The sequence below is a fragment of the Fundulus heteroclitus genome, chromosome 11 (genome assembly GCF_011125445.2).
Source record: "Fundulus heteroclitus isolate FHET01 chromosome 11, MU-UCD_Fhet_4.1, whole genome shotgun sequence".
In the NCBI taxonomy this organism is placed as follows: Eukaryota; Metazoa; Chordata; class Actinopteri; order Cyprinodontiformes; family Fundulidae; genus Fundulus; species Fundulus heteroclitus.
The window spans coordinates 13,339,516-13,363,671 of NC_046371.1; the positions used below are offsets into that span (position 1 = coordinate 13,339,516).

At 38.7% G+C, this 24,156-nt stretch overlaps 1 protein-coding gene across 1 annotated transcript in view; it reads left to right on the forward strand.

The window, feature by feature from the left end:
- Positions 1 to 24,156, forward strand: part of LOC105935674 (rho GTPase-activating protein 26) — a 106,099-nt gene that overhangs the window by 56,252 nt on the left and 25,691 nt on the right. Inside the window, exons 6-18 of the mRNA XM_012876195.3 lie at positions 4,706 to 4,807; positions 4,907 to 5,017; positions 6,716 to 6,820; positions 8,190 to 8,319; positions 8,519 to 8,619; positions 8,987 to 9,081; positions 11,069 to 11,147; positions 13,082 to 13,118; positions 14,153 to 14,218; positions 15,717 to 15,791; positions 15,906 to 15,990; positions 16,156 to 16,214; positions 23,215 to 23,320. Of these exons, the coding sequence (XP_012731649.2) occupies positions 4,706 to 4,807; positions 4,907 to 5,017; positions 6,716 to 6,820; positions 8,190 to 8,319; positions 8,519 to 8,619; positions 8,987 to 9,081; positions 11,069 to 11,147; positions 13,082 to 13,118; positions 14,153 to 14,218; positions 15,717 to 15,791; positions 15,906 to 15,990; positions 16,156 to 16,214; positions 23,215 to 23,320 (1,151 nt within the window). The remainder of the gene's footprint in view (positions 1 to 4,705; positions 4,808 to 4,906; positions 5,018 to 6,715; positions 6,821 to 8,189; positions 8,320 to 8,518; positions 8,620 to 8,986; positions 9,082 to 11,068; positions 11,148 to 13,081; positions 13,119 to 14,152; positions 14,219 to 15,716; positions 15,792 to 15,905; positions 15,991 to 16,155; positions 16,215 to 23,214; positions 23,321 to 24,156) is intronic.

A 24,156-nucleotide genomic window follows, 5' to 3' on the forward strand; every position in this document is an offset into this window, starting at 1 on the left:
CTAAAAGAACAACCACTGCTGTTAAATATAGAGTTGAAGTTCACAAACAATGATAACCTATATATATATAAGTTGGTGTAGGTCCTCAGTTATTTTCTGTATAGCTTAAGTAGAAAGCTCCAACACAGGCTTAGCTTGGTTAAGAAAGCTAATATAATGATCTGACAGCATATCAGCTACAAAATGGGTTATTCTATTATCAGTTTGTAAAGAGATACCTTTTGAAATGAACAGCTACTAAAGTGGCCTCCTGCTCCTGTTTTTATGCTGTTTTAGGGTTTCTCTAACCTTTGTTTTTATGACTCATTGATGATTTGATTTGTAACATATTTCCACGCGGCCCCAGTTGGTCTTGTGCATACGAAATTTACAGAAAAGAACATTTTTTTTTATGACAAGCATTAAAACTGCACTCTGCAGCCATATTCCTTTCGGAGAACTTTACATCATTATACGAGAAGCAAAGGTCACATGACACAGACAGACAGGGATCTGCTGCAGCCTCTCACTGTGAATGCCATTGTAATGGGTAAAAAAAGGCTTTTATTGTAGACTTCAATCAACAAAACTATGTGCCTGGACTAAAATACAGTTTTGCCATTTGTGGACACAAAAATTAGAGCAGCATTATTAAAACAATAACACAAAGCACAGATACAGTCGAGAAAAAACTGGTATAGGGAGTTGAATTGTAACGGGCGTTATGCAAATCTCACTAGCACACTGTGCATAATTGAAGTTATAAATTCACCAGGAATCATTATAAGTATAGCCTGCTATGATGAAGGCACACTGCCTACTTACAGATCCCCACCCCCAACCGACCAGTTCTATTTATCTTGCCGTCAAGACCACACAATGACCTAAATTGGAGATAAGAGAAATACATTATGCTGCTATATAAAAAAGGGACAATAGATCAGCAGGTCACCTGGGTGCATGTTGGTGCATTAAGCCATTACACATAAAGAAAAACTTTGTGTATGTAATTTTTTCCCAATGTTTTGAAACAAAAAAATTGGGCCTTTTTTCAGGTTCAACTGACTTTTTTTTGGTGTAACCCCCTTTTCATGTAATAAATATTATAATCTGCCTTCATTAGGTCATGGTGTGCTTGATCCATGTAGCTAGTAGCCAAAGGGCCTAAATTAGTGGCGGCAAGGGTTTCCATAAAGCATTAATTATTAAACACACTATGAGTACACAGTTGACTAATCCATCCCCTTTGTTGCAGAGCGTTGTCTGATCTTGGCACAGTGACCGGATTAAAAGATAAATTCACAATGAGCAACGCCGAAATTAATTATATGCTAATCCCAGTTCAGCATTAAATGAACTGGTAAAATCTTAGTTTGGCACAGTTTCACCTATCTCTGAAGCAACGGATGACTTACATTTTGTAAATACAAAAAAATAAGCCAAATCTCTAGGGTTACAAATCACATAGAACAAGTCTAGATCTTGATTCTATCCTCCGGGGGAATTTGAGTTTATCAGCATATCACTCAAAAATGTTCTCAGGGAAATCACGTGTTTAAAGAGTCAAAGGACGTGAAGCTGGTGATATCAGGCCCCTGACAACAATGGTTGAATTGTAAATACTCTGAGAATCAACACAAAGCACAAACACCGCTGTTACATGTCCTGCTTTCTGAGACATATCAAATGGTTCGTAATAAATAATCGCCAAACATTTCCCATCTTTTAATGTTACATTTATATTGTATAATTTAACTGAGAAGCAAAACAAGCTGTCAGGGGAGAAATGCCGCAGTCTGGCAAACCTGGTTGCATACGTGTGCACACCCTAAAGCTAAAAATAGTTTGAAGCACTTTTTCCGGTCTGTTTCAACTTCAGCGTCCAGTCTTTTTTGATAGGAATCTCCCAGAATGTGACAAAAAAGTTCTCCAAATCTATGAGATTGTGTGGGCATTTCTTGTCCACATACTAAGAACCCCAGAGCATGATGGTGTCTCCACCATGCTTGTCACTAGGTGTAGTGTTTTTGTGGTGAAATGCAATGTTGTTTTTGTGACAAACACAGTGCTTAAATTTATGGCACAAAGGTTCTAGTTTGGTTCCATCAAACCGTAACACATTTCCCCGCAAGGTTTTGGGATATTTTAGCCAGCCCTGAGTGTTTTGTCTGCAACAAAAGAGCTTCTGTCTTGTAACCCTGCTCCTTTGTGGAGGAGACACAGGGAGAATCCAGCAGATTGTTTTCACATAAATACCACAACCAGCGCTGGTAGGAAGTGGCTGCAGCTCCTGTGGTCTTGCTGGTGGCCTCTTGGCGGCCTCCCTGTCCAAATTGGCTTCGATATTTATTTATTTTGAATGTCAGCAGCAGGTTTATGCAAAAATGATTTTTGTGACAAATAAAAACGAAATGAGGTGTATGCTTGCCTGAGCGTGCAAGGTGTGGTGGTGTGTTGTATAGCTTCATGGGATTTCAGTGGGATTATTCTCTTGGCATAGTGGGCCTTGTAGATGTGATGAGTCAACCTGCTGCTGTTGATGGATCCTGTAAAGAAACCTTTCATTACTTTGCCTTCCTGGGAAAGGTCACAATATCCTCATCTATTGCGCCGCACTGCCACCTGCTGGTGAAGAAAATAAATACACCTTTTTACTTGCAAAAAGTTTTGTAACGTCATCAAACTCAGTCAGTCCGGGTTTTAAATGTTTAATTTAATTTCAAATGCTTCTTTATTTTTCTTCTTTTTTTTTTTTTACATCAAATGTGTGAAACCTGAAATAAAGCCTTTACAGAAATGGGATGCAGAAGTTCCAGACACTTTAACCTGAAACATTGTTGTTTCCTGATGTGGTGTGCAGCTGTTTTCTAATTCCCATCTGGACCAGGGGAGGGACGCAGCTGTTTGCTGCTTGGACTGAACACTTTTTCTCCAGTAAATGTCAACGCAGAGTGTACACCCAGCTCGTTATCGACTACTGTCTCTTTCCATGTGCTGAAACACTCAGCTGTGCTCCCAGGGAAGAATAGTTTCACTCTGAGTCCTGTAAAACAAAGAATTATTCTATGTAGGAAAAAATAAGCCTTCGGGAAAAATGTTAAGCTCTTTGCTTATAAAACAGCTGCAGCTTAACTTGTGGCTGAATTGTTGTGGCGTTACTCTGCATGAATGTCATATTTATGTGAAGAGAATGAACATGATGAGCTCATATCTCTCCTATAGGCAAATCGTTTCATTGGCTCTACGTGTAGTTGAAAATTTGCTATTGAATAATTTTTCTCTACTCCAAAGCTCTCAATAATCAGGCCCCATGTCGTCTGAAAGATTTTTGTAGTTCCCCATTATCCTAACAGAGCACTGTGCTCTCAGAACCTAGGTTTACTTGTGGTTCCTAGAGTCTCCAGAACTGGTTTGGAAATGAAGCCTTTTGCTGTCAGACCCCCTTATCGTAGAACCAAGTTCTGATTAGATGATTAGACAGTCTATTTTTAAACTTATACTTAAAGCTTTTATTTTTACTTGCTTTTGTGTAAAGTTTGCGTAAAACATCCTCAGCCTGCTTTTGCAGTACGGTTCTCTAGTGTTCGCTTTAGTTTAACTTTCAATCACTGAATATTTTTATTTGATATTTTTCTTCTGGTTTTTAACATATTTTTAGATTGCTCTTGAAATTCATTCTGTACTTTTATTTGTGCCCTTATTAATAATACTTTTTTTTTTTACTATTTTTGTATGTTGGTTGTTATTCAGATATACATAATTAAACATCATTGTGTTTGGTTGAATTTTTTTTGTAATAAGTTTTCTTGGCAATAAATCCTTGCATGTTTATGTTCCTTTAAATGGTGGCACATTTAGAGGGAGAAGCACTGTAGGTTAAGTAGCACAGTTAAATGTATGTGAGCTGTGCCAATGAAAGATTTAATCAATCCTCTCTGCAAATGCCAGAAAGCTTATTCTGTTAGCAACTCTTGTTAGCTGTTGTTTGTTAAATTGGATGATTAAAGTTGGAAGAAACAGGAGATTTGTTCAATTTATTTAACAAATAAAGGCCTCAAGGTGCAGCCACTGCAGGCTGGCACCTCTTCTGCATGCTGCTCACCAGCTTGGTCACACACTGTTGTGGGATGAAATCTCATTCTTCATCCAACATTTGGGATAGGTCAGCCAGTGCAGTCGTGTTGGTCACTCTGGCACGATCAAATAAGCAACTAATTGGTTCAATACGATTGAGGTCAGGAATGTAGGTAGGTCATTCCATCTTCTTCACTTCCAAACTCTGTAGGTAGGTTCTGATAGGTTGGATGTGAGATTTCCACTGTTTGCAGAATCTCATTTTGATATCGCTGTGTTGATGTTACCTCCTCTGATAGCTAACCTTGATTTTCCAGTGAGGGTGATGCCGCTCCTTACCATCAAGCTGCCTCCGTCATAAGCTTGTTCCCTTTGGCAGAGAGGATTTAGCGAATCTTTTACTGGCACAGCCCACACACTGAACTCTGCTGCTCAACCCACAATTGCGTTTATCTTACGTGGCACCGTTTAAGGGGAATGAAGAGGCTCTCCAGCAGTTACGCTTACAATGCCTGCAGCGTCTTGTGTTGCAGTTACACGTCGTTTGTGTAAAGCTCCTTGATCTCCGTGCCCATTGGAAGAGGCCGGTGTAAAGGAAAATCGATTGATTAAAGTTTCACAATAGTTCCTTCTGTTGTTTTCTATGTGACAGGAAGCCAAGAAAAAATATGACAAAGAGACGGAGAAGTATTGTGCAGTGTTGGAGAAGCATCTTAGCCTTTCAGCGAAGAAAAAAGAGTCCCATCTACATGAAGTAAGGCCTTTTGTCTGCGTCTACATCTCTTAACCGTTTCCTCCTGTCTCCTCAATTACCCGAATTTACCAGTTCTATGGATTTGTTTTTCTTTTCCAGGCAGACAGCCAGGTTGATAACGTGAGGCAGCATTTCTATGAAGTTTCTCTGGAGTACGTCTTTAAGGTGCAGGAGGTCCAAGAAAGGAAGATGTTTGACTTTGTGGAACCTGTAAGACCAACACTGCTTTTCATTATTTCATTTTACTTCCTATATTTAACTAGATTAAAACACCATTGAGATTTAGATCTTACTTGGAAAGGGGACCTGGGATATGACCTAGGCACAGGGTTTGCAGTGCATATCCAAAAGTCAAACACTTTAAAAGACAATCAATTAAACCATTACAATAATCATAATAATGTAGAAACTAAAAAAAAACAACAAACAACAAAAAAAAAAAAACTATTTAAGAGCATCAGCACAGATTAAAGGTAGAGTCGTTGATTTTTCCGGAAGTTTCCTCAAGGCCCTTTTTGAATAACTGCGCATGCGCAAGACCACCTTACCTGCTCTTCCACCCCTCAGGGGGATCGTGTAAAAAAAAAAAAATCTTCAAAATCCACCCTGGTCTTATTTCTTTCCACTGGGGCCTTCCTCTTCTTCTCATAAACATGAACGCGGTTTGTTTCTTAGGAATATCAGCCATGTTGAAAGTATACGGTGTGAGCAGTGGAGCTACAATAAACGGCTAACACCCAAGCTAACCGCTAAGCTAACTGGATACATAAACACTAGACGTGCACATGCTCAGCCAGCAAGCGGAAACTAACAAGGCACGAGTACTTTGCCGTTCATTGGCGTTACGTTAGCGCGTCAGAATGATTGGCTTGTGGGACAACCAATAGATAAGGTGCTACCACCAGAACTTCAGGGACAGAGAGAGTGAGAGCTGGACCAAAACTTTGACCAATCACTGCCATTTGATGTGAATGGTTGTGATTGGTCAGAGTTCTTACATGCCTGCAGCTTACAGATATCTAATTTTTTAACCTCCACTTTCTGAATACATGATGTATTAACTACTTTCAGGACTGAAGGACCATTTCATCCGGTACAACAACAAGTGTCTCTGAACAGGATTACCAACTATAGCTTTAATAGATTCAGGTTGCTTATTCTTAAAAATGGTTTGAAATATTTTCAAAGAAATAATGTCCCATGTCTTAAATTCAGACTGGGTATTATTCTATGATGTAGGAGCCATGATGCTGAATCCTTGTTTCCCTTCTTCCTCCAAACGTGTGGAACGTACAAAAGGAAAATGTCATTAGAGCAACGAGAATTGCCAGTGTTAGATCTTTAGAGGAGAGAACTTTAAGTAAGACAGAGGTTAGCCAAGCAGAGTTTTATAAATCAAAGTCATCAAATCAATATATCTTAGTACACGTAGAGGAGACCAATCAGCTGTCAGCAGCCCTTCTCAAACCTCAAAGGACGGTGATAAATAGTATTCAATGACTGTTCAATTCAGTGTTTAATTTAATTTCCTTCTAATGCAATATAAATGTTCCTTTAACTCCTCTGCTGACTTGTCTCCATTACTGTAAATGACTTTGATGGGTCCGAGCATGCCAGATGCCCAGAATAACAGCAGTCTTCTGTTGGCGGCAAGCGCTGACTTTGTTTTCGCCTGAGGGCGTCTCCACTGGGGATTTTGAAGTTAAGACAAGTCGTTGCACATGTTGCTCAGAAAACTGACTCAGAAAAACGTATTTCTTTAAAGCATGTTAAATATTACTGATGTTTTATTTTTTTACGCGCCTTGCTTGACTTTTCCCCTCTTTTCTCCACGTTCTCTCCTCCATCCCTTCCCTTCTTCGTCTGCCTTTCCCGTCATCTCTTTGTTGTTGCTGTTCTTTGTTTCAGCTCTTGGCGTTCCTTCAAGGCCTGTTCACCTACTATCACCATGGCTATGAGCTGGCAAAGGACTTCAACCATTTCAAGACTGATCTCACTATCAGCATACAGAATGTAAGAACACCCAAAGACAAGCATATAGCATATTTTGTCTGGATGGAGGTGGCTGTACAGATTAACTGAAGTATTTTTTTATTTGATAGATGGAAATGTTTCCAACAGTTAGCTGTTAAATATATGTACAAATTCTTTTAAAAAAATAATTACATTTTAAATTTTAAGGTATGCCAGAAAACGAAAAAGCACAATTGTCCTTCCATCATAAATATAATTGTATAGAATATTACAAACACAGATTTCCATGACTTTACCTGGGGTTATGTGATTTGGTTGGATGAGACTAAAGATTGAGCTTTTTAAAAATAAACGCTTCAGGTTGCATGAAACGGCGGATAACCCCCAATATCCACTGCTAAGTATGATGGAGGATCTGTGACGCTGGCAGTTTTAAAGAATCTAAAAACCCTGTTAGAATGCATGGCACGTCCAAGAGAAAGTCTCAAAGAAAAGTCTACTGCTTGAAGATGCAGAAGTGCAAAGAAGCTTTACATGTTTTGTGTTATTTATAAACTAAACTTTGGTAACCAAATAAATCTAAAAAAAATATTAAAGAACTGTGCAAGAGCCTTTATTAACTACTAATTTATTATGAGATAGCTTTTTTTAATCATGGAAGGATAGAAGAATACAGTAAAGATCTACTGAAAGCTTCTCTTTCAATAGACTTGTGATTTCACCCTTATTCTCTCAGTATGAACTCTCTCAGACTAGTTTTTGCAACTCAGATAGTTTCATTTCTCAAAATATTGAGGTCCAGGCACAGGAAATGTCAATGAGCTGATAACATTCCATACACCACTATTTAAGTGGTAGGGTGTATAATTAATCAATCATTTTCTATTGAATTGAGCCTTTTCTCCCAGTAGTAGAGTTCTCTTTTCAGGGTTTCTGCAGAGCCTTTAAAAACATGAAAAACTCTTCAAATGAGTCATCTCAATTGGAGGTCTTATAAAGTCTTAAATAAGCCCTTATTCCCTTATTATGGTAAGCCAAACAGAAAATATGAATTGGGCATGTATGCTTAACACATTTTGTAAGCTTTACATAGGTTTAAAGTTTAATCCAGAGTTCCCTTAAAAGACTCTAAAAAGCATTGAATGTAACTTTTCACCTCTGCTAAAACCCTGATCCTATAGAGACTCCTATTTTAAAGGATGCTTTACAAATGTTATACCTTTGCACAGCTCTGAATGGTTTCAGTCAGACACTACTGACATGGCTATAAGTATGCATAAATCAATTATTTACACCAGAGACATCAATTTGAGTGAGTAAACTGTCCTGTTGGCGTTATATGATAGAAAATAAATCGCACAGATTTGACTCCTGGAAGTTTTTAGCTCCTCTGAATGGTTGCTTACAGACGAGGAACCGTTTTGAGAGCACACGGTCCGAGGTTGAGAGTCTGATGAGGAAGATGAAGGAGAACCCTCATGAGCATAAGAGTGTGAGCCAGCACACCATGGAGGGCTACCTGTTCGTACTGGAGAAGCGTGAGTACAAGCCCACCCGGGTGTATCGCATCGGTCACATCTGATCTGCATTTAATCTGTGATCCAGGCCCAACTCACACGTTTCTGTTGTTTCTGCTGATGTTTCACTGATTATTTTCGCTCCCCTTTTCGCTCCCCTGTCCTCTTTTCCCTTTGTTGCTATTGTTAGTCATCTCACCTCTTGTTCTTTATTTCTTAGGCTCCTTTGTTTCCACTTGGGTTAAGTACTACTGCACATACCACCGTGAGCCCAAGAGGTTTTCCATGGTTGTATTTGACCCCAAATCTGGGGGCAAAATGGTGAGTATTTCCCTCACTAATCATCCAGATGTTAGGATCTGTCCAGCTGGCTGCGACGAAGCTTTTCACTTGTTCTCATGTTACAACCACTAACTGCGATGTTTTAGTCACCGGTCGTACCACTGCGCGTAACTGAAGCATGAAAACTTTAGCAAGAAACCTTCAGTCGGAAATGTGGAGCTTCACTTGTCCTGCTTCTTCAGAAGAAGCAAAGTGAAAGTAAAAGATCTTTAGCAAGCTTTACCAGATCCTCAGATGGCCAAAATCTCCATCACCTTGTCAAATGACATCCAGAATTATAATTTTATTTTGTGGGTGTCATTATTGTACCACACACTGCAGTGCTTTTGTCTCTTTTTTTTGTCAGGGCGAGGAGGAGAGCTTCACCCTGAAGTCGTGCACCAGGAGGAAGACAGAATCCATAGAAAAGAGGTTCTGTTTCGATGTCGAGGCCGTAGACAGGTTAGTGTGTTTGTTGTTTGATTACCTGCGTCCTCTTTTTAAATCACAAGCTCTTGACACAATTTTCCTTTTACTCACTCATCTGTTACCATTTTACCAGGTTTATGTTTAGGGGTGAAGCTAAATAACTAATCAAAGGCTCTTTAAACATTTTACTAATTTCAATAATTTAGTTCAAAAAGGAAAAATATATTATAAACATTCACTACACACTAGCAGATACAAAGGTTTATTTCTGTTGGATGAAATGATTTCCCCTTACAACTTTGGAAAACCGACAACTCACGTTTCTCAGAAAAATAAACAAATAAACAAAACAAAAAAATAGGCAATACCATAATTCCCCCCAAATTCTTGATTGAGATTTGCTTCACAATCCTCTCGTAGCTGCAGTCACACCTTTTAGTTAAGCACCTACCACACCTTTACCTTCCACTTAACTTTCTATTAACATGCTTGGATGTAGCACTTTGTAAGCAACCACCTCATTTAACAGTGACCTGCTGTGGCGTGCCCTGCTTGTGGAAGGTGTCAGCGACTGCTGTATAGGGCTTGAGTAATTATGTAATGTAAGTTAGTAATCAATTAATAAAATAAGCGTTAACATGTAGGGGAAAACATAGCATTTCACATAGATTAAAATAAATCCTATTCAAATTTACTGAGAAGCATTTTTTTAATTATTATTATTATTTAAGATAACGGAAACCGACAGAAGAAAACACATTATATGCAATATATTGCTTTTTGGTGATCTTTGTAATATGGGTTTTACTACTTTAAATTGAATTACGGAACTAAATTAATTTATTAATTAAATTTTTATTTATTGAGATACAGTAGTATATCACATGAACACATTAATAAAGTTGATTCCCATCATGCTTCGTTTTTACACAGCTGTAATTTCCCTCCACAGACACATGAGGGTGCTATTGGGTTAATCAAGAACAAACATGGCGGTTCTCTGTTCTTTCCGGTTCCTCCTCCACCCTTTCCTCCTTCATTGCCACCTAATCCTCTTCTTGGATGTCATCCCGTTTGTTTGGTGTTTTCACACTATCCCGTTGTTTATAAAGTGCATATGCATATAAAAGAAAAGTCTTTCACCTCTTGTAACTTCATTTAAACAAACACTTCAGGCTCTACTGTACTTCAGCCAGTGAAAATTACAGAACTGAAGTCTGAGAAAGCGTTCCTCACTTTAAATCTCCAATCATGGGAGCGGCCGAGAACCTTTAGCTACTTAGCGATGGAGAACCCAGGATGTGTCCGAGCACTTGGATCAGAATGCGTCCGGATGAGCGATGACCTGCATGGGGGCAGTGGGTCGTGATTGGCGTAGAGCAAGGGAGCAACCATAAGATGAATGTGCTGCTGCTGACAGAGTGACTAAAGCAGGATCGATTGCAAACTTGGAAGGAGACAGAGACAGATTGGGCTAATGAGACTTTGTGAGTGACGGAAGTGTGGGAACACACAATGAACGCAGCTCCTCTCAGGACGATTTGTCTAATCTTCTTAGGGTAATGAATTCTTGTTAGCTGATGATTTTTTCAGGGAATCGTCGTCATGCGCCTCTCATCCTTTTATGTTGAAAATCTGATATGAGCAGCTGATCATCTGATTCCATCAGAGTAAAATCGGAGCACTGGCACGGGCAAAGGAACGTGTTTCGCACTGGAGGGGGCGGGGGTGGATCTAATTTGCTCAAATCAGTCTGAAAGTATTTCAAATGTCTCTTTTTATACTTCTAACACTGTTTGTTCCAAATAAAATGCCAGGATTACAGTGATTGTTTGCTCATGAGGCATTTGTTCCCGCACAGAGTGCAGTATTTGCATGTGTTTCTTTATGAGCAGTTGGCCAGTACTGGCAAATTTGTTGATCTAACAGCCTCTAACTGAAAATGTTTGCCACTTACCATGAAATTTGAAAAGCTAATGTCCCTTTTTATGTGTGTGTGTGTGTGTGTGTGCGTGTGCAGGCAAGGCATAATCACCATGCAGGCTCTGTCAGAGGAGGATCGCAGGTTGTGGATGGAGGCTATGGATGGTAGAGAACCGGTAAGTTGCCATGGTTACTAGTTTGTGCTTATATGACGAAGACAAACAGTGATGAAGACAAAAGGAGGAGAGAAGAGGACATCATGTCCTCTGAGCCTCAGTGCAACTTTGTCACATGCACAACAAATCGTGCACTATAGGTTTACTTAAAACGTTGTTTTTTTTTTTTAGCCCAAAGCAACTGTTTTCTTGCGGCTCTCCGCGCCCACATTCAGAACCGTTCATGTCTCGACACCTCCCTGGTGTCTGCATGCAAACGGGCAAAGGTAATTGACATCACGCAAGCTGGAACGTGCAGCTGCGGAGCTCAGGCGGGCCGTCATAAAACAAAATGTGTTTGTGTTTTCTAACTCATCTGTAAAACCGCCTTTGATGTGAAGACATGTTGGCTCTGTAACTGTCACAGTTTAATCAGTACAATCTCACCAAGCGTTACAGCGGGATGAAACACCCTTGAAATAGAAAGTTATTAACAGAAGTAAGTTTTATTAGAAAATGAATGTCCTTTGTACTTGTTTTTATGTGAAATCTGAAGAAAATTTATTTGATAAACTATGTTTTAATTTAGTTTAAAGGAAAAAGATTCAGCAGTGCCTAATCATATCCTTTCAACTTTTACACATTTTGTCACGTTCACAGCCACAATCTTGAATACATTTTATTTTGGGTCTTAACTCATAGACCAACAGGAAGTACTGCATAATAACTGTGAGGCGGAATCAAAATGACACATGGTTTTAAAGTTCTTTGTACAAATAAATCTATTCCACTCTTTTTTAAAGTGTTTTTTTTTCACTTTATTAAAACTTCTTATTCACTCCCATTTGCTTTAACCCTACTAAATAAAATCCAGTGCAATAGACTGCCCTCAAAAGTCACTTAAGTAGTACCTAGCCTACCTGTCTCAGAGGAGAGCATTAGTCAGAGAGTCTGTCCATGGTAACTCTGGAGGAGCTGCAGAGCCACATTGCTCAATGACAGCCATAGGTCCTGTTTGCAGTTTGCTACAAGCCACGTTGTGGACAAATCAGCACACGTGGAAGAAGGTGCTCTGATCAGAAGGCAAAAACTCAAGTTGCTCTACATATAACACACCGTGTGGCAGAAAAATAACACCCACCATCTCCATCATGAAATGTGGAGGACGTTTCATGCTGTGGGGATACTTTACTTTAGGGCCGCAGGAGCTGGTCAGAGTTGATGGGGAAGATGGAGGTAAATACAGGGAAGAAGTAGGGACCTGGCATAAATCCATTTAAGACTTCATAACAAGGCTCTCCGTCCAATCTGACTGAACTTTATGCGTTTTGCAAAGAAGAATAGGCTAAAATGTCAGCCAGTCGCTGGGCAAATATGCCATATCCACCCAATGATATGTAGCCTAATTGTAGCAAATTGGGCTGTGTATCGACTTGAGGGGGGCCTAAATATAAAAGCACTCCACACTTTTTAGGTTTGCATTTAAAGAAAGTATTAAAAACCACACATCTTTTTACGTTCCACTGTTTTTTGTTGGTTTGACAGTAAATGCATTAAAAACAAATTGACGCTTGTGGATGTTTGGTGACACAATGTAAAAATGTTCAATCTTTTTTGTATTGCGCACAAAGTAGACTTAATTCGTAAACTCTGAACATTGATTATAAATTACCTGTGCACCTTGTATGAATAATGTTGCCGCTCCCATTAAAATCCAGCTTTAATGTTGCAACCAAAAACAAGTGTTCTCTTTATTTATGCAAAAGCCAACATTAAATGTGAGATCTTCATGCATTCCCCTTAATGTATTAATAACATGTTATGGTTTTTGCTTTGGCACGAGACGCAACAGTTGCTAAAAGCTGTTTTGAATAGTACACATAGATTTTTTCTTAAAAATATATATATATTTCACAGCTGCACAATTTAATGCATTGTCTCTCTTTTGTTTGCAGGTGTACAATCTCAACAAAGACAACCAAACCGAAGGGAGTAAGTAGATCAGGTTTAACATTTATGCATAAAAGGGCTTTGAAAATTAACATTTTGGACGTCAACATGTTATTCAACCCTAACCGATGAGTTGCTTCTCATTTCTAAACAATCATGTTAAAAAAAACAAACACATTCTTCAGTCATGAGAGAAAAGTTTAACTTGTAACAGATTGAAACAAGTATGGTGGAATTACCATTCTGAATCAACTAAATGAGACAAAATGATTACTAGAATTGGGTTTAAAAACTAATCTGAAAGGGGCGTGATTAACCATCAGACCCCCGAGGTGGGATTTAGACATGTTCTGCTGGCCTCTGTATGTGTCGTGTCTGTATGAGAGGACCCATCAGGAATTTGCTCAATTGTTGCGTTATGAAAAACTAGTGGACCCTTAAAGGAAGGTTTATGTTGTTGAGTTTATTGAGGGATGTCTTCTGATGGAATTTGTTTATAAAATTTTGAGATTTCTTAAATTTATATTTCAGTATAACCAAAAAATAAACTCTAGGGCCAGATGTAATATTAATTTCTTAACATTTTCTTTACATGCCGAGTGCAAAAAAAAAAACCAAACAAAAACCTCAAGATATTGGAACTTAACATAGATGCAGTTTTAAAATCAATACAATCAAACGAGGAAAATTGTTGAAAAAATACCTTCAGTTTAGGAAGTTTAAGAGCAAAAGAAAAGAGGTGATCAGTGATTCATTTTGTAAAATTCTGTGGGGTTGTTTCACCTGGTCGGATTTATGTCCCCCGACTGGCGGGAAATGAGAGCGCCTACCTGAGCATTCTGATTGAGCAGGTTTCCGACTTCCCTGTGAATATCTGGGAATGCATAAAAGGAGACTTTTTGCAGCAGTTTAACTAAATTTGTTTCAAAGCATGATCTCAAAAGGCATGCCTGGAATAAGAGGAGACACATTTTTGAAGTCTCTAAAAATCTAAAGATGGAAGACATTGCCATTATGTATTTGTTTAAGACCTGCTAATCGTCTCATTGCTCGTTGCCTTTGTCTCCCATCACCAGTGGCCCAACTGGATGTCACCGGGTTCAACATCATGAAAAAATTCATCTACGCTGTGGAAACTCGAGGTATAATGTTAACAATGTATCTGCTTGGTTTCTCTCCTGCTTCATTCATGTGGATTAATTTACTTTTGCATATATTCAGTTGACATCTGCTTGTCCCAGTTGCAAACTTACATTTTAAAACTATATATATATATATGTGTGTGTGTGTGTGTGTGTGTGTGTGTGTGTGTGTTTGTGGAAGATTCTACATGCTAAGTATGTAAAACAACATGTTTTTAGGATTTTTATTAGCTCTTAAGGTGGCTCTAAAGAGATACCATGTCTGATTTACAAGGATTAAAACCTTGTAAATCATCTGTTCATTATATTTGGTTCATGTGATCTTTTTACAGAGCCTTTCATCAAGCTATACATATAAACTAATCCTACTGAGGCACAGTAGATTGCAAGACTTAAGGATCAAACAAAAGCAACAAAAAAAGTCCCCAAACAACAGAGAGAATCAATAGATTTGATCCAGGTATACTAACAGGATGTTGATGTAGGTAGATATTGCTGCTCTCCTTCTGGGAATAAAACTTTTGTGCACTTTAGGTAGCATCTATGGCATTTCAAGCCTTGCTGTAAAAGTCTTAAGTCTGGCACAAATGAAATTAAAGCTGCCACCTTATGAGTATGCGTCTCTTTGATGTTTCTGGACACTTCTGGCCTTCAGATGCTCCTTTAAAATGTCACTGTAAAGGTCTGCGTGATCGAGGGAAAAAACAAACAAAAAAAAACAGGACCTTGTTTTACCTGGTGTTGTTACAGCGTCTTTTGCTGCCGACTGTTTTTCTCTTTACTCTTCAACAGATGGATTCACATTGTAATTTTTGGATGAATAAGTCCTTGTTTGTCTGAGCTGCTAGAAATTATTTTTTTTAGTTCATTAAAAAAAGTAATTACTCATTTATTTTGGATAGTAAAATATACCAATAGGCCTCACTATCCCCCTCCACAACTAGTGGAAGCCCAGGGTAAAGATGTGTAAACAGCCTTAAAATAAATTAATATTTTATTGTAGTACTGTTCAGCATTTCCTCAAATTTTCTATTTACTTTTTTGAGGCGATAACAATGGCTTGGGCATTTTGAATGGTATTCAACGACTTTCGTTTTCCTTGGAGTATAATTATAGCTTAACACTGAGGCCTGTTTGTTTTAGCCGCTCCTCAAATTAGGAGAGAGCAGAAAGCTGTTGACTTTCATTAGCAGTAGTGATTTCTGACATGGGCAATGTGGCTCTCCGCCAGGGCGCCTCTGTGTCAGGGAGCGGCACGGGTGCTTTAAAAAATCATTATCATTCATCATCATCCTGAACATAATTTCTATTGCTTGTTGGCATGTTTGAGCCAGTCAAAGAGGGGCATAAGCATTGTAAGACAAAGTGGCTGAAAGCCACATCCATAAATGGTAAATGGACCGAAAGCGCTTTACACTGTAGGTAGGTAACTTGGGGTAAAGTGCCTTGCCCAGGGGGGCCATTGAATAACTTGCTGATATCATCTCCCCTCCTTCAGGTATTGATGAGCAGGGCCTGTACAGAATCGTTGGCGTAAACTCCAAAGTACAAAAACTACTGAGCCTGGCCATGGGTAAGTGCAGAAACACATACCGTAAAGACTGAGCAAGTACATCAAGGGGAAATGGAGTAGTTATATTTCAAACGCTTCTACCGTCTCAATTTATCAAGTATTTTGGTCCATCAGATCCTAAGACGTGTGCCGACGTGGAGCTGGACAACCCGGAGTGGGAGATTAAAACAATAACAAGTGCCATCAAGTATTATCTCAGGTTTGTGTGGCAAAAAACGGTCTGATTTCTTTCTGCACATCGCTATAATAACTGGACAGTTCTGCTACAATTCCTGCTACACTCTGCTCTTAAGGTCGCGTCTTATTTTAATTGCCTCATGACTTGCGTAAATATTGGTTCGCTTGGCATGTCCTGTTTTTCCAGGATGCTGCCTGCGCCTCTCATGACGTACCAGTACCAGAGGAGTTTCATCAAGGCTGCCAGTAAGTCTCCTCTTATCTCATTTGCCTCCCAAGTGCTCATGAAAACACGACAGACAGCTATTCAAAGAAAAGAGGGGTTGTACCAGTGTCGCTCACATCTTACTGCATATTCTTTCTGCACATTTGTGCAAAGGGCAATCCAGTGGGTAACCTTTTTGTTTGTTGCTGATTTAAGACCAATTCATTTTGAATCACAGTCTTGGTTTGGATTAAGCAAGGATTTCAGTATTTTTACTATGACAGTAATGTGTATTTTTTATTTTAATAATCTTTTAGAAGCTCCTCAGAGGAGTTTAAAACACACAGCATATGAATCCGCATGCAAATAACATACATGGGAGTTATTTTAGCCTTCTGATTCCTCTATTTTGCAATGTGTATGACACAGATTGCCTCCGGGCAGCCTGTGTGTGCGTCTGCTTGTGTGGATCAGTAGAATTATACAGATAAGATTCAAATTTGACATGAAGGGCAAAAGCCATGGGTCGCCGACCTAAATGGTACGAACTAGCTGAGTTTTATATTTTTGAGTTATGTAATGCCAAACCTTAAGCTTAAAAAATGATCTATTTTTGTATGTAGAGCGCCTGTTGAAGTTAAAAAATAAATAAATAAAAAAAAATTTGGCTTACTCAGCCTTTTTAAAGATTGATTATCTCTACTGTCCAACAGCCAAAGCAATCGTTTCAGTCCACTGCATTCCTTTCTCGCTGCTGCTGCTGGGATACAAAATAAACTCTTGCAAGCAGAGGCCGGTTCAGACTTTCTCCCAGACGTCATCATCTCCATCGGACCCAGTTTAATTTTTGATGCCGTTTAATACCCGAAAAGTGCAGCATGTGTTGTTGTACGTTTAATGCCTTGCAAAAGTAGAAATAGAATACGTGTCAGAGCTGCGCACCTACCGAGCGATAGGTCAGCAACAAGAGCATCAATCAGAGAAGCAGCCGAGAGAGCTACAGTCCTGAATTTAAACTTTAAATTTAATCTTACCTGAGGTATGAATATGTTTTCAAATCAATATACGTTTATGACCAATATCCTCATTTTCTTTGTTGATTTTATGTTTTTTTTTTTTTTCATTATTGCATGTTAAAAATATCTGGAAAGATGTGCAGACAGGTTTTCAATGTTTGACTGTGGCTAATCCTTTGGAAAGCTCAACTTTAATGGGAATGAACTCCAGGAAATGACTCTGTGTCCCTGGCAACACTGAACAGGATGAGGCTCCATGCAGCACATAGCGAAGTCAACCAGGGAGAATCAAACGTCTGTCTCTATATGCACGTTTGTGTGTGTTACACGACTGACTTATGGAAGCTCAGCATGTAAATGTGGGCCTGTTTAAAGCAAATCTGGAATGTTCCGCTATATAAGCAATAATTGCTGCATTTTTAAAATTGTTTTCGGAAGGTTTCTGGTTATGTTAGATTCAGCAAGGGATGAATATGGAAGAATTTGGCTGAGAATATGAATTTCGGTGTCTCCCCGCTCATCCCACGAAGAACCAGCAGAGCTCTATGAGGACAATGTCCTGGTTTGAACTGTTTCTGCCGACTCCTCCCTTTTTTCTTCTCTCTTTCACATCTCCTCCAGTTACTCCCACCACCGTCACCCATCTTGCTCCTCCTCAAGTTTCCTTTCTGTTTAGTCTCATCCTGTGTCAAATTTCAGGTTGAGACATAAAAAAAAAAAAAAGAAAAAAAAAATGAGACGGGGGTTAAAGCAAAAGGCAGAGATGCTGTGGGAACTGGTTCGGTGTAGAGAGAAGGAAAGACGAAGAAGAGGAAAGGGAGGAGGAGCAGAAGGTGTGGCAGGTTGGAATTTGACTTCTGATACCTGTCTTTTGTGCACGCTGACAGGAGAATTACAATGCCTTAACTCTTCTGGGTGCTGACATCTAGTTGAGCTTGCAGCACGTTTTCCCATGAGTTTTTAGGTTTTTCTCTACTTACTTTAAATAAGATTAGTCTTCCCTTAAAGTGTCCTGCAAGGTTACACTTAAAAGAAAAGAAAAAAAACCTAAACAAACGTTCATTCAGTGTATGATAGCGTGTTATATTAAACTCAAAGAATGAATTAACAAAGAAATAAGAGGCAATACGGTGACATTATAAGACATCTCTGCAAACAGCTGGTCTAACTAGTTTGGATTTCCCTTTTAAAAAACACCCAACTGATATTTATCTTCAATCCTCGCTTGGTTTCACCGGATAGGTGAAAGGATTTTATTTTATTTTTTTTTTGCTTTCGGCTACACAGAGGGTGTGAGATAGCTGTTTTAATAAAGCGATATCTCTAAAACTCACTGTCATCTGGTGTCTTTAGAACACATTAGATGTCATCGTGAAAGGTTCTGAGACAGACATGTTATGTTTTGGAGGAATCGGCACTTCCTGGATAGAACAGGCTTTAAAATGATAGCTGGACGACGTGCCTTCCAGCATCAGCCGCCAACCGGATGCCGTCGGTGTGGGTTGTTTGACGGAAAATCATGGGGGCGTTCTTCTTTTCGTGCCTGATGCCGCTGATGTGTGTTGCCCTTTATTCTCTTCCCTGATGTCAGCTCAGAGCTGAACTCGCCGAATCCAGTAATTTGTGAAGCAAATGTCTTCATGCCCTATTGGGCAAGATTTGCATGGCTGAGAACCTTTCAAGAGCTTAAAATATTTTTTTTGAATTCATTTGATTTTCCACATAACTACATCGTTGCTGTTTGTATACAGGGACTTTCAAAAAGTATTTATATCCCTTGTCTATGAATGTTTTTAAAATGTTTAATGTTATGACTACAAAAGTTTTTTTTCTGCTTGGATATTCAAAGTACATTTTTATTTCTTTATTAAGTTCACGTGTCATTGTCTAGACCCATTCTCTTTATCTCTGGAATGAAATATTTGAATTGCATTTAATCAAAATAAATAACCAGGCTAGGGCCGGACGATAATTCAATAACATTATATATCGATCGATAGATGTGTGGTGCGATAAAAAGGAAATGGGTCAATAAAACATTCAATACAACAGTTTTGCTTACTTTTGCATTCTAGCCTATCATGTAGGTAAATACTACATATATTACATGGTTCCAACCAATCACAAACGCAGACCCAGGAATCCTTTGTCACCAAGCTCCGCCCCTTTCAAAGAGTTCAGAGAGTGTTTGTGTGTTCTTCTGTTTACCTAAAATTACGTCAATAAGCAACGGCATAAAATGGCCTGGGCTGCTTTTAAATATGTTTAGAATTTTTTGAGAATTATCAGTATCGATCAATATAATTTCAATTTTATCAATATGCTTTTTTTCTATATCGTCCATCCCTAAACCAGGCCAGGCGAAGCATCTTATGCACCACCATGGTTAAAATAAATTGTAGAGGAAAACCCTGCAATGATCTTGTACTACTTATTGTAAGGAGTTTTTGAAGGAGGAGAGTGTATGGAGTGTACTGAGTTTTAGGGTCTGTTATAGACAATTCCTGCCGACTGCTGCAGAAAACTGGAAGGAAGTGCGACCAAAAGATTTACAGACGTGACTGTAGAGATAATGGTTTACCATCTCCTTCTTCCACCTTCATGCCTCACAGCTACAGCTGGTATGAATGCTCCATTTGGTTTATGCCAAACAGGTCCTCGGCTGTAATAATTAAATTTCATGGTTTTAAACCTTGATTTAAAGGAACTTGGGGTTTGTGGAGCATACAGACTTAATGCTCCTTCTCCGTGTTTGGTTCTGGTTCTGGTTCTGGGTATGCCGAGTAGATTTGAGCCAGAAGACCCTCTAGAGGGTTGATACACTGATAACAGGTCTGTGATTTATTTTGGTGCTAAACCATTCAGGGATTTATAGACTAACATAAGTCAGTCTGTATAAATACTGAGGCTACTGCAGGGTGTCCTATTTTTTTATCAGATGGCTTTATGTGTTGACAGATTGGATGTTTATTAGGAAATGTTTAGGCTGTTTTATTCATCTCTGCACTCATCTTCTATAATTGATCAGTTTCATGTTTTATTCCTTAGCGTTTGCAGCAGCCAATCGGTGCTCATGGAAATACTTCTTGCATGAAAGTGTGTGAAAAAGCTTGCCGGCCCTGTAGAGGAGTCGTTGTTGCATTACTTGCAGCTGACAGCCAGAGCTCGAGGGCTGAGCTAGTGCGAGCTCTCTTGTCACCTTTCTGTTGACTTACAGCAGTGATGCGTTACAGTTTTTCTTGATTGCTTCGACCTGCTGAAAGAAACTGGGATCCACTCAGTTTTCATCATCACTATCTCAGCAGAGCTGAAGACACCTCTTGTGTTAGCTCTTTATCATTGTGCTGACACGTGTAATAAGTACCATGCCTGGGTTGTTCTGCACCAGCATGGATGGAGGTGGCAGATGAGAGTGAGTGTGCGGAGGTTGGGGTGTAGCTGGAAGGGTTCAAGATTCAGTAGAAATTTGGGCGACTTTTGCTGAACAGTAAAATTCACATCAAAGCATTTCTGATTCTAGATCCACTTTTTTTGCAAGAAGGAAAATCTTACACAGCCTAAAAGGCAACAATGACAAACAATGATGCACTGATTCGCTGAGTCGAGTGCTGTGCTTTGTTGTTCATTGTGTAATAATTAATTGGAAGAGCTCTCACACTTGGTTGCAAGTCGTGTTGTTTTATGGAGATATTTGCTTTTGATTCATATGTTAAAGGTTTTGGCATGGTTCGAGCCTTTTGCAAACAATATGTGTCTCTTTGACCATGGTTACAATTGTTAAGGCCTGTGTGCCAACTAGGACTGAGTGATATGGACCAATAGTTTTAGGCTGAATGGTGATAAACGACATATGTTGTCCTATTCATGAAGTAATTATAAAAAGGCATCTTTTTATAATTATCCCAAATGTCTCACAGGCACATTTTTGTAGATAAATATGAGAAACGGCCGAAATATAGCCTACTGGAATATATCAAAGTATAATTCTAACGCAACATAGGCCTTCCTGCCATTAAAGATGCAGTCCCATCTTATATAGCTTTTTTAAATTATATTTTTATAATCTCAATATATTGCCCTGCCCTAGTGTGAACTGTTTTGAAAATATGGAATTTGAGTTGAAAGCAATCAAGGAAAACAGTAAATGCAGGTCTGTCAGCCCTAACCATCTGTAAGACTAAGCACCTTTTTTAATCTCCAGCAGTGCTGACCAAAGAGATACAGGATCACTAGCTAATGGTTGTAATCACAGGAGAAGCTCACCTGACATGTCAACGGTCATGACAGCATTTACATATCTATTAGAAAGCAAAAGGTGTCTCCTTTTCCTCAGGATGTCCTCAAACTCGCTCTATAAAGATGAGGAGTTTTCATCCACCCAGAAATTTTCCCTGCCATCACACTTTTATTTCCAGGCTAAACTGTCCACCAGAATCGTCCATGTTCATCAGTCTCTAACGCCATTTCTATGGCTATATTTCTTTTAAACCCATGTTTCCTTTTCTCTTTCCTTTTGTACTTTTGAACACAAAAGACTGAAAGAAAAAGAGATTACGCATGTGCAAGAATAGCCTGACCACACACCGCTGAAGAGGCTCTTAGACAAATACCTGTCTAATTTTTCACCCTGCCGTTCTATTTTTGTCTTACCCAGGAAAATCTAAATGATAGTACGTCATTAATCCTTTTCACACTAAAAATAGGACGTACATTTTTTATGAATATACAATGTTTTTAGGAAAGGCCAAGGACCAACAAGGCTTCATGTTTTAATTAAACATACAAATTGCAAAATGGTCAAAATGACCGATACGGCTGTTCTAATGTTAAATAATCTCCTTTTACCTTTTGCCTGAAATAATTTGATTTAGCAACAGCTCCATATTTGCTTCTTTGAAACAAGCTGCAGTCTATACTGTGAATTAACATGAAATATCATTACATTTTATATGGTAATCTAGGAAAGGTAAACAAAAATATTGGTCTACCAGCATGACATTTGATGGATTTTAGGAGCATTTTAATTGAAATTATTTGTCTTTGATGTGGGCATAAAGAGAGAGAGAGCCAAGTGACAAAAAGCATTAAATAGTCCTTTTTAGTTTTGGAATTGAAATGGAATAACACTTAAATACACTGATCTGTAGACATTCCTGTATTTCTCCATTTCTGTTCTAATAAGAAATAATTTGAATAATTAAAAGGTTTAATTTAAACTTGAATTGGGCATTGGTATAGATACATTTAGATTTAACTCTACATCTAGTAGTCTCTTTGCAAGTGCAGCTTCTACCAAATGGTGTCCTATGGTACCCCAGAACATTGGGCATTTTAGGTCTACAAAGCCTTTTCCAGTAGCTCTGCCCCCCTGACCACAGAAAAAGAGGAGAACGCCTTCCTCCTCAGCAGTGTGGGGTTTAGCATCATCATCCCTGGGTGTCAAGGGATGAGGGGGATTCAACAAATTAGGCTAGTTTTTAGGATGGGCTCTTGTTCAAAATATTTATTTTTCATTGTAATTAACTTTTGAGCAAATGAGCATTTTCTTCAAAACAGTTTCAGATGATAGCTCTTTCTGAGTGTCAGTGATGATTTATAAATACTAAATTACTTTTTACTGCACAAAGTTACAATAAAATTAAATTAAAGCTCCACGTGAACAAGGGTAATAACATATATTACATTATATAGAGACAGATGATAGCTGTGTAATTTTGTTGCCTTTTTTGCATACTGCTAAAACATAAAAGTGAAATAAATGACAGTAAGCGATGTTACTTTATTTTCTATTAATCTGCTTTGTTAGTTAGATTATCGGCATGACTTTAATATTTTTTTTAAAAAAATGTTCCTATGTGCAACATAATATGGTGAAGGAAGCAATGATTTGTAAGATTCCTATTTCCAGGTCAACAGGTAAGTAATTGGTACCTTCCTTATATATTTTACTTTGCTGACTGCTGACCCGTGACCGTCTCTGTCTCAGAGAAACTCACCCGTTGCCTTTATATGTGTCTTTCTTCAGAGATGGACAACCCAGAGGCCAGAGTGAAAGAGATCCACGCTCTCGTGCACCGATTACCTGAGAAGAACAGACAGATGTTAGAGCTGCTGATGAAACACCTGGCCAAGTAGGTGGAGATAACACACAGGCAAAGATGAACTGCAATTCTTTTAAGTTCTGACCCTCTAATGATAGCAGTGATGGTAATCTGGGTCTTATTTCCTCCAATCACTTTGCTGCACTCCCGTTCCTCTTGACTGGTTCTGCCATCGATCCTGGAAAAGCGCTGGTACTCAATGTAGATTTAATGTAGTTTCACACTTTGTGGGCTGAAGATAGAAACCCTGGAGCCAACAGGATCATTTCTTTTCCCAGGTTTTCCGTTGCAGGGAGACAGATATGGTCGGGTGAAAATCTTACCAGACATTTCAGAAATCAGAAGAATAATTGGGTTCATGGGAGAGTTAAGAACTGGTTCAGACAAAAACAACAGTGCTTTAATTCCTGCACTGCAATTAGAAGAAAAGAAATTGTATGAACGTCAATGTATTCTCGCTATATATTTGGCTTGATCTGGATTTCCTATCATTTTGACTAAGATAATAGGATTGTGGACTTCACTTGAGCTGGAAATCACTCAAAAAGCCGCTTTAACATAGAATTTTTTACAATTCTGTGTTCAAAACTTAAAGAATAAATATTCACAAATAGAGACATTTAGCTTTTTTGTGTGCCACTGGTTTATTATGAGATAAAAAAAAATCATACATGCACAACCATCAATTCCTGCAACTTTTTTACATTGTATATGCATAGCAGGCATATCCCATGTTAAAGTTAAGACAGTTTTACTTTGTTTGAATTTTCTAACTTTGTTGTTGGAAATTCTGACTTCTGGGTACAATTCAAATGCATCATTAATAAACTATTAAGTATTTGGCCTTTATCCATTCATCATAATTG